At 48.3% G+C, this 10,690-nt stretch overlaps 1 protein-coding gene across 1 annotated transcript; it reads left to right on the top strand.

Moving 5' to 3' along the window:
- Positions 1-720: 720 nt before the first annotated feature.
- CELA3B (chymotrypsin like elastase 3B) lies at positions 721-5,934 on the top strand. The gene is made up of 8 exons (XM_016214584.2): positions 721-760; positions 1,482-1,567; positions 3,076-3,173; positions 3,333-3,467; positions 3,769-3,905; positions 4,282-4,424; positions 5,038-5,190; positions 5,917-5,934. Exons 1-8 carry the CDS (start codon positions 721-723, stop codon positions 5,932-5,934), a joined length of 810 nt encoding a protein of 269 aa, XP_016070070.1.
- Positions 5,935-10,690: the final 4,756 nt, after the last annotated feature.

Genomic DNA, 10,690 nt, shown 5'->3' with positions numbered 1-10,690 from the left:
GGGACTCACTCAAACATGACCTCCTCAGCTCAAATGTCACTCTCCTTGCCCCCCCCAAGCGAGTCCCTCCCATTCCCACCCCACATTCTCTTTACAGCACCTATCACCACAATCAGAAATAGTCTTAATTTGTTTGTTAGTTTGTTATTGTTTCCCCTACTAGACTCAAGCTCCAGGAGAGCTGGGACCATGTCTTATTTACAGCTGCACCCCCTAGTACAGCCTGATATAGAGAAAGTACTCAACAAACATTTTTTTTTATTGAGGTGGATACTAATATCAACCACATGTTAGAGATGAGAAACCTGAGGCTCAGAGAGCTTAAGCCATGTGCCCAAGGTTGCAGAGCTGGGGAGTGGCAGGATTTGAATCCAGGTCTGACCATTTTCAAAGCCCACGTTCTTTCCTGGAAGAGGCTGGCTTATTCTCGTGTGAACTCCCCTTCCCCCTCCCTGTTATCAGCAGGCCATTCAGTGCCACCTGTGTAGCTACAGGAGGGAACTCTGTGGCTACACAGGTGGCACTGCGTAGAACTCCAGGTCCTGCCATTGGCTGTCATTCCCCTATTTGCAGTGGGTGGGGCCATGGCCTTGGACCATGGGAAACCTGGCCTTCCACCACCTGTTCCAGGAATGGGGCCCAGTCTAGTCCCCCACCTACCTTCTGCCCTATATTAGAGTCCGGGCTCTGGGTCTCCTTCCTATCACCTCAAAACTCACGATGCTCCGGTTGCTGAGTTCTCTCCTACTGGTGGCCCTTGGTAAGACCCCAGCCTGTGTCTGTGCTACACTGGGTCAGGAGCCCTTGAAGTCTGCCACCTACCCTGGGTCCCATGAACCCAACACCTATAGGAGGGGGCCTTCAGCTTATACCTATGGCAAGCTTGGGGGGCTTTCAGCTTGGTGCTTGAGCAGGATAATGGAGGGGATGCTATGCTTAGGAGAGAGACCCAAAGGGCTATGGTGGGAGCCTTCAATGGGGGCAGGAAACAGTCTAATGGTGAAAGGTTTGGGCTCTGTGGTTAGACTGCTTAGGCTGGAATTTCTGCTCCTTTCCTTAACCCTCCAATGCTCCTCTCACAGTCCTACCCCGCTCCATATTCTGTGGTCTAACCTTTTCCTGGTCTCTCTGCCGTATTACAGTCCAGCTCAGGGCCACCTCCTTTAAGTAGCCTCCCTTGACTGACAGTAATAGCGATCACTTCTCAAAGGCTCTTAGGCTCTAGGCGCTGTTCTAAGTGCACTAAACCCTTCAATGTGCTGTGGGAAGAGGCCACATGTTCGCCTCTATCCCCGGACTCCTGGGACACTTCTCTCGTCCAAATGCTCATTGTTCATATGTGGCTACTGTGGTCCAGAGAGGGGAAGGGGCTTGCATGGGGTCACATAGCCAGTTTGTGGCACAGCTGGAACTGGGACCTGGAATTTTTCTTTGCTTTTGAGGACCCTCTAGCTGATTGACACCTCTACTCTCTCTTCCAGCCTCGGGCTGTGGCCGGCCTTCTTACCGCCCTTCCACCCGTGTGGTCAATGGTGAGGATGCTGTCCCCTACAGCTGGCCCTGGCAGGTAAGAGCAATACCAGAGGCACTGTTTCCCACCATAGGCTCTGCACCTCACGCTCTGACTGCAATGCATCCAGTCTTTACCCTATTGCTTTGCTTCTGGAACCCACTTCAGCTTCCAAGGGCCAGAAAACCCTTGGACAAACTACTCCATGTGGAAGTTTTGCCCATTCAACCTGTGACCCTCACTGGGCTGTTTGCAAGTTAAATGTGGAATCTGGAGACGGAAATGTTTAACCCAAGGGTTGGTGCATTAAGTAGAAGTTCAGGCTCTACATATAGGAAGGGAGATTTCTGGGGACTCATTTCTAGACTCCTTGAATTATATAAAAGGGCTATAATGACAAAGAGCAATAAAGAAATTAAAGGCTTTATAGAAGTCAGTGGAGGGAGGTACAGAGGGCTAGGTTCACTGGACTAACACAGTAGCTGCTAGCCACATGTGGCTATTTAAATTCAAATTAATTAAAATGAATAACGTTAAAAATTCAGTGGCTCGCCCTGGCTGGTGTGGCTCAGTTGGTTGGGCATCATCTGTGCACCAGGAGGTTTCCAGTTCAACTCCTGGCCAAAGGCACATGCCCAGGTTGCAGGCTTGATCCCCGGTAGAGGGCTTGCAGGAGACAGCCTATAGCTGTTCCACTCCCACATTGCTGTTGCTCTCTCTCTCCCTCTCCCTTCCTCGCTCTCTCTAAAAATCAATAAATTATTCTTAAAAAAAATTTTTTTTTAATTCAGTGGTTCAATACTCACTAACCACATGTGGCTAGTGGCTACCATATTGGACAGCCAAAATATAGAACATTTCTATCACCACAGAAAGTCCTATTGGATGGCACCGCTTTATAGCAGGGGTCAGCAAACTTATTCTAGAAAGGACCAGAGAGTGAATATTTTAGCCTTTCTTGGCCACATAGTTTTTATTGCAGTGACTTAACTCTGCCATTGTCGCATGAAAGCATATAGATGATACATAAATGAATAAGTATGATTATTTCCCAGTAACCTTACATACAAAAATAGACCATAAGCTCAATTGGGTCCACAGGCTATGGTTTACCAACCTTTGGTTTAGCAGGAGCTTTTGAAAATCAGAATATAGGAAATGAGAAGAGAGGCAAAGGACTTGGGTGGGTTGTGCCTCAGAGGGCCCACGAAGCCTTGAAAGAACTGAGGTGCAGAAGAACTGGGGCCTGATAGAACAGAGGGCCTTGGGGCTCTCGAGACAGAAGATTAGAGGACAGAGACTATGGAGGTCCCCAGGAAGGTCATAGGGCTGGGGGCTGAAGGTCTTGGACAGTCCAAATGTGATTCTAGTGGAAAAGTGACAGGGCCACCATGAGCAGTTGTGCAGGTTGGGCACTGCATCTTTCTGGAGGGCACCATTCTTTTCTGCACTATTCTTTTCGGCATCCCCTCTGGAGTTGTACAGTGCACAACTTACACAGCCCTGGGTAGCAACCCTCGTTGTGGGGTCCAAACCACTCAGGCTTCTCCCTCCCTGGCCCCCAGATCTCCCTACAGTATGAGAAGAATGGAGCCTTTCACCACACCTGTGGGGGCACCCTCATTGCTCCCGACTGGGTCATGACTGCAGGCCACTGCATCTCGTGAGTTCTCTCACTTGCCCTGTCCTTGCACGTGATCCAGGCAGGCCAGGGTGGTGGGTCCCTGTGGGAGGGAGGGAGGGAGGGAGGAAGGGAGGGAGGGAGGGAGGGAGGATGGGAGGGAGGGAGTTGGGTCTGGACTGACCTTGCCTCCACTGGCAGGGACTCCCTGACCTACCAGGTGGTGTTGGGAGAGTATGACCGGGCTGAGGAGGAGGGCCCCGAGCAGGTGATCCCCATCAATTCTGAGGACCTCTTCGTGCACCCACTCTGGAACCCCAACTGCGTGGCCTGTGGGTAAGTGAACTCTCAGGCCTGGGACCTAGGGGCTCCTCTACTCATCCCTCTGGAACCCAAAGGCAGTTCTGAGAAGACTCCCAGGGTCAGTGGGGCTGGGTCCAGCAACCTGTGCCCAGGTCACACACACTGAGGGTCTGAGCCGATTGGGAAGGTCATGGCTGAGCAGGGAGCTGAAGGGGTTGAGAGGGAAAAGAAGTGGGGGGCTAGCCAGGATGTGAAATATCTGGAGCAGGGGCTGGGCGGTGAGGCTTGGTCTGGCCAGAGGAGGCAGGCCCCCTGACTCTCCCCTCGTCCCCAGCAACGACATCGCCCTCATCAAGCTGTCGCGCCCCGCCCAGCTGGGAGACTCGGTCCAGCTGGCCTGCCTGCCTCCCGCCGGGGAAATCCTGCCCGACGAGGCGCCCTGCTACATCAGCGGCTGGGGCCGGCTCCAGAGTACGTGCTGACGCTCGCCGGCCGCGGGGACAGTGGGCAAAGACAGGGCCTGGGAGCCGAGGTTGAGGGCAACACCGGGACTGGTGCTTACACTTTTTTCCCATTCCTCCTCCAGCTGCAGGCTTCTCCCTGCTCCCCCCAAACATGAATATGTTCAATCGAGGGTTTTTAGTAAGTGCCAGGTGCTGGGGATGCAGGTAGATTAAGCGGACAGGACCATATATGCTGGTGGGAAGAGAGTCGCCACCTTCCCCATCAGAAGAGCTGCCTGCCTCAAACCCTCCACCCCACAGTGGGGCTCCCAGCCCTGACCCCCAGGCCCCAGCCCAAGTCCTGCGCCCCACAACCCCCCACTCAGCACTCTCTACCCCGACAGCTGGCGGGCCACTCCCCGACAAGCTGCAGCAAGCCCTGCTGCCCGTGGTGGCCTATGAGCGCTGCTCCAAGTGGGACTGGTGGGGCATCTCCTTGAAGAAGACCATGGTGTGCGCCGGCGGCGACATCCGCTCCGGATGCAACGTGAGTCGCTCTCACCTGCTGAGGCGGTGCTGGGCTACAGCCACTCAGCGGGCGGGCAGGGCCCTGGGGTCCCACGTCTGCCTGGACGGCGTGGGAGGAACCTTGCCTGCTTGCCCATTCAGGCTCCAGGTCAGGCAGGACTGGGAAGAAACCGAATAGTCCAGACACACATTCTCAGCCTGGGGGTCATGACTTTTGGATTCCACCTGGGCAAGTCACTGTCCCTCCCTGGCCCTCAGGCTTCCCTATCAACACAGCAAAGGATATTGACCTCTAAAGTCATCTTCGACTCTGTTGTCCTAAAGTTATAATTAAGCCAAACTATTATTGTATTATAAGTGAATATGAACATTGTTAACTGTGGCACTAATAATGGGAACCATCATGTATTAACTGCTTCCCTTCTACTAGGCATTGTGCTATGATCATGTCTATCATCTCATTTAATTCTCACAACATCCCATAAGACCGATACTATTCCCCATCATAAATGAGCAAATTGAGGCTCAGACAGGCCAAGTAATCAGGGTTTCTTAAATCCCCAAAATCAGAAGCGATTCCTTAAAGCTCAGACATGGTTCAGTTCCCCACTGCTCTCTGACCCTTCTTCCAGGGTGACTCTGGAGGACCCCTCAACTGCCCTGCCGCAGATGGCTCCTGGCAGGTCCACGGTGTGACCAGCTTCGTTTCTGCCTTCGGCTGCAACACTCGCAAGAAGCCCACTGTGTTCACCCGTGTCTCAGCCTTTAACGACTGGATCCAGGAGGTGAGCAGGCAGGCGAGCCAGGAGGGCGCCAGGCGCTGCTCTTCTGAGAGGTGCCGAGGGGAGGGGCTGGAAGGAGGGTGAGAACAGCAGATCCTGAGGAGGGGCTCAAATGATCCTAGAAGGTCAGTAGTGAAGGGGGCCCTTGGTGACATTCCAGAGGGTTTGGGGGTATCTTCTGCTACAATGTGGCCCCAAGAGCTGAGATGCCTTCTGGATGGAGCTTTGAATTGCTAAGCTTTCTTATTTTAGCAAGTGTTTATGAAGTACCTCCCCTGTGCAGGTCTTTTCTTGTCATGAAGGACAGAGCGATGTGTCTAAGGGTTGCCTCGTGGAGGGACAGATAATTAAATGAGCAGTAATGATGAGCTGTGATAGCAGAAGCTCAGGCCCCAGTGAGAGTGCAGATATCATCTGGGGTTGAAGGGTGAAGGGGGATTAATAATGTTCATAATAGTAATAGGCACCATTTATGAACTACTTTAATATATATCAGGCACTGAAATAAGCATGTTAGTTAACAGTTTAATTAAAACCCCCCATGAGGCGACTACTATGATTATCCCTATTATACAGATGAGGAAACTGAGACTCAGAGAGGTCAAGTCACTCTCCCAGGGTCACATAGCTAATGAATGGCATGGTTGGGAGTTGAACCCAGTTCCCTCTGGCTTCATAACCTGTGTTCCTAACTAGACTATTCTGTGTTTTTCCCCCTTGCTTTTCCAGACCATGGCAAACAACTAGAACCCAGGCCTGGGTGGTGGGACTGATCCACACTCTTTGCAAAAAAAATAATAAAGATCTTACAGAAACTCTAACTCTAGTCTTGTTTCCTTCGACTCACCTCTTCCCCTCCAACCTTTCCTAAAATCGCAGATCTTATGTAGAGGCAAGACCAGATCCAACTCTCTCATATAACAAAGAGAAAAAAATGAGACCCAGAGAGAAAGGAGTTGCTACAGGATGACCAACCATCCCGGTTTGCCTGGGAGTGAGGGGGATCCCAGGACACAGGACTTTCAGTGCTGATACTGGGAGAGTCCTGGGAAGCCGGTCACCCTATATAGCGACACACAATCATTGGCTTTTCAATGCGGGCAGAAAAACATGCTAGAATCTGCAGAAAAGCTGACTTTGCCAGCTCCTTAGGAGGCTCATGGTAGAGTGGGAAGGGCCATATTTTTTCTGCTTCTGCTGATGGGCTGGGGAAGGAGGACTACAGTCCCTCCCTCATTCATTCAACAAGCATTCATCCCTTGTTCCAGACAAGGGCTCAGAGGGAGATGACATGGTTCCCGCCCTGAAACAGCTCATTATTTAGATAGAAATAAGTATATCAGAATCATCCATTAGTACATTTACTAGCATGTTCTTTGTGGAAGTTCAGGGCTGGGAGTATAGACGTGAGTGGGACAACCTGGGGAGAGCCCTTGCTGGTGAGGGGCGAACGCACACACAGATGTGCACTCAATGCTGGAAACGAGGTCGGAGCCCTGGGAACTGATGTTGACGTCCAAGACTGCTCCCACGCAGCCAAAAGCAACATTAAAAACAAAGAATTCCTTCACTCCTGTTTTTCCTGAATACCGTGAAAGGAAATATGGTCCCAGTGAGGACATACATATATCATTTTTAATATTAATGTTGTTTCATTGCCCCCTCCCTTTAAAAATCATCCTTCTAATTTTGAAAGTTGAAAAGGTACAACATAGCAAATAATGTAGGACACACCCAAGTAGCTTCCCTCCCGAATGAACAAATTTCACATTTTTACTTCATATTTTCTAAAATAATAACTACAGTTAAGGTGGAGGCTCCTTTGAGCTCCCCCTAGAGGTCATCATCATCATGGGTGTGGGGCCATCAACACTTACTGCTTTTCCTTTAGGGCACATAGTAGGATAGCTCTTGCGTGCCCCCTTGAAGTCCAGTTTGGCCATGTGGCTTGCCCTGGCCAAGGGGGAGACTTGAGAGACAGGACAATTTGCCAGGCTCTCTTTCCCTTTCCTCTGGTAACTGGTGGCTACAGGTCAGCCTGGTCCCAGAGTGAGGAGACATGGAGCAGAGCCTCTGCTGACCCCTGCTGGACATGCAGCACAAGCAAGAAACAAACTTGTTATAAGCCACTGAAATATGGGGTATTTGTTACAGAAGCATGGCCCTAACCTATTCTGACTGATAAAATGAGTTTGGTGTTTATCCTTCTGCTTCATGCTGTTATATTTTTATCACATATATAAATATCCATAAACAATATATTGTGTTGTTTGAGTTTTTAAAAATACATGCATGGAAACAGACTCATAGATAAAGAGAACAGACTGATAGTTGCCAGAGGAGATGGGTGTTGGGGGACTAGGTCAAAAAGGGAAAAGGATTGACAAGTACAAACTGGCAGTTATGAAATGATCAGGGGGATGTAGAGCACAGCATGGGGAATATAGTCAATAATATTGTAATAATAAGTATGCATGGTGCCAAGTGGGTACTAGAAATATCAGGGGAATCACTTTGTAAATTGTATGATTGTCTAACCACTATGCTGTACACCTGAAACTAACACAAAATAATATTGAATGTAAACTGTAATTTTAAAATGTTTAAATAAAATAAATAAAAACACATGCACAGCTTCATGCCGTGTAGATGATTTTGCCTTTTCAATCCAACATTATGTTTCTGAGCTCTATCCAGGCTGATTTATATTCCTTTAGCTCACTGCTGCTGGTTTTGCAGAGTCTCCCATTGCACAACACCGCTAGTTATTTATTCTTCTCCCCCTGCTGATGGACATTCACAGCAGGGCCAATTTTTTTGTGGTTACAAATGGTGCTTCAATGAATGTCCTTGGACATATCTCCAGGTGCACATGTGTGAGCTTCTCTAGGGTATATTCCAAGAAATGGATTTGCTGAATGGGGGTGTGTATGCTCATTCACAACTTTACCAAGTGCCAAATTGCTCTCCAAAGTGATTTGTATCAACAATACTTCTCAAAATTCCCATTTTTTCCCTTTTCCCACCCACTGTCTCCACATATTATAACTGCCCCACATTTTTCTCCTAAAACCACTCCTGGAATCTCAAGTCTCTCCCAGAAAACTCTCCTCCAGCCCTTACCCCCACTCTAGCTCTTACAAAAGTCCAAGAAGTGGTCTGGCAAAGCCCCAGTGAGGGCAGGGAAGAAACTGCATCAGGTGGAGCAGAGGCCTCTGCATCATGGGAGTGTGGGGGGAGATGGGAGAATTTCTGGAACCAGCATATGTTAATCATTTGTGTTGAGTCAGACAGACAATGCCAGGTGATAGATATAACCGTCAGGTGTTCCCAAGGCACAGCAGGGTTGCAAAAGCTGAATATCTACTTCTTCCTAATGGGTCAGGGGAGGGCCCTTGGACAATCTTCCAAAACAGTTTTAGGATAAAGGGCAGTCAAATGTGTAAAATTCCACCCTGTGGCTGGGCAGTGGGTCTTCAGGGGCCCACTACCCAGCTTCCAGGGGAGGCTGAGAACTGCTATGACACCCTCCTCATATACATGGGCAACAGAGAGTTAGGAAATCTTGCCTAAAAGTACCACCACTTTTATCAGTAATTCAGTTTCCTCTTGTGTAATCTTCAAGTCTCAACAATTCAAATCCTTTTTCTTTTTTAATCCTCACCTGAGAATATTTTTTCCATTGATTTTTTTTAGAGAGAGTGGAGGGGAGGGAGGAGGGGGAGAGAGAGACACACACACATCAATTGGCCTGCAACCGAGGTACTAGGAATTGAACCCAAGACCCTTTAGTCCACGGGCTGATGCCAAACCAGCCAGGACAACAATTCAGATCCTTTAAAAACCATCTAGTCAACACTTCTGGTCAAGCCGGCAGCCTAGGTAAATGAAAATCCCATCCTCCCACAAGCACATCAAAGTTACAGCTACACTACAGAGCAAGTGCCGTTCAGAGCTGCCTGAAACCTAGCTGCTGACATCCTACAACTAGGGCTGGAAGAAGCAGCCACGTGGAGACTGCTTCACGGGGAGCCGTCCAGCTCCAGCGTGGTAATTGCTGATATAAAGACGGTATTTGATTTCATTCCAGTGGGACAGTGACAATGCCTGAACTATCTAGACACACGAGCAGAACAGAAGTGCGAAACAATGTCTTGATTTATGTGGAACAGGTTACTGATCAGACGCTGAGCCTTCCCCTCATCATGCTAGGAGACACCCCTGAAACCTGCTAGCGTGGAAGTACATGGTCACTATGAAACAGATGAAGCAGCTTTTGCTGAGTACAGTGCCCTTTGCAACACTGACACAGGGCAAGGAAGTGTTTGAGGCCCGTATCTATAAACAGGGCTTTGCTGGAATCCCCAGAACCAAGACTCTCTAAAAGGATTGCTTTATCTCTGCAGTATAGATGCCAAACAGACTTACTAAATAAATATATCTTTCCAGCTTTGGCCAGGTGGCTCAGTCGGTTGGAGTGTCATCCCATACTCTAACAGGCTGCGGGTTCCATCGCCAGTGAGGGAGCATACAGGAGGCAGCCCATTGATGTTTCTCTCTCTCTCTCTCTCTCTTTTTTTAAATCCTCATTTGAGGATATTTTTTCCATTGCTTTTCAGACAGTGGAAGGGAAAGAGAGAGAGAAAGAGAGAAACACTGATATGGGAGAGACACATCGATAGGTTGCCTCCCTCACCCACCCCGACAGGGGCCCAGGATGGAGCCTGCAACAGGGGTATGTGCCCTTGGCTGGAATCGAACCCGGGACCCTTCAGTACTCCAGCAGATGCTCTAACCACTGAGAAAAACTGGCCAGGGTTCTCTCTCTCTCTCCCCCTCTCTCTCTAAAATCAATAATAATAATAATAATAATAATAAACATATCCTTGGGTGAGGATTAAAAAAACAAAAAAACAAAAACATATATTTATTTTAAAAAGAGCATCTTAAAAAAGAATCATATAGTCTTGAAACCTATATAATTTTATTAACCAACATCACCCCAATAAATTCAATAAATTAAAAAATATAGTCAATTTAATTTTTTGAGTAATTAGAATGGCAACACCAACTTTTTTTGTTTTCTAAAGCGTGAAGAACAATGCACCTGAAAAAGCATGATGTCAATACTTCAATTCCCTTTCAAAAAGGAGAAAGGATCAGTGTTGCAAAGCTCTCTTTATAATCATGACATCAATAATCTAGTTCTCATTTAAAAATCATTAAAGTGTCAATTATTCATTTTTTAATCTTAAAAGAGGCAACAATTCCATTCTTTCCCCCTTTTCAGGACATTAATATTGGCTACATTTTAGAAAATTTTCATTTTGGGAAAAATTTTAAAAAATCCCTCACATTCCCACCTCTCTTACACAGCCGATACGACCATTTTGATATGCCTCCTTCCACTTCTTTTTCTTTGCATTTAGAGCCTGGCCGGGCATGGCTCAGCGGTTGAGCATCGACCTAGGATCCAGGTGATCGGGGTTTGATTCCCGGTCAG

This window comes from Miniopterus natalensis, chromosome 9, assembly GCF_054644295.1.
Source record: "Miniopterus natalensis isolate mMinNat1 chromosome 9, mMinNat1.hap1, whole genome shotgun sequence".
Taxonomy (NCBI): Eukaryota; Metazoa; Chordata; class Mammalia; order Chiroptera; family Miniopteridae; genus Miniopterus; species Miniopterus natalensis.
This window is presented reverse-complemented; position numbering and strand designations above follow the sequence as displayed.

Bases quoted from the DNA above. Each gene is read 5' to 3' on its own strand.
- CELA3B (XM_016214584.2), top strand. From the start codon at position 721: ATGCTCCGGTTGCTGAGTTCTCTCCTACTGGTGGCCCTTG. The intron at 761-1,481 runs GTAAGACCCCAG...TCTCTCTTCCAG, and splicing joins TCTCCTACTGGTGGCCCTTG to CCTCGGGCTGTGGCCGGCCT. The intron at 3,174-3,332 runs GTGAGTTCTCTC...CTCCACTGGCAG, and splicing joins ACTGCAGGCCACTGCATCTC to GGACTCCCTGACCTACCAGG.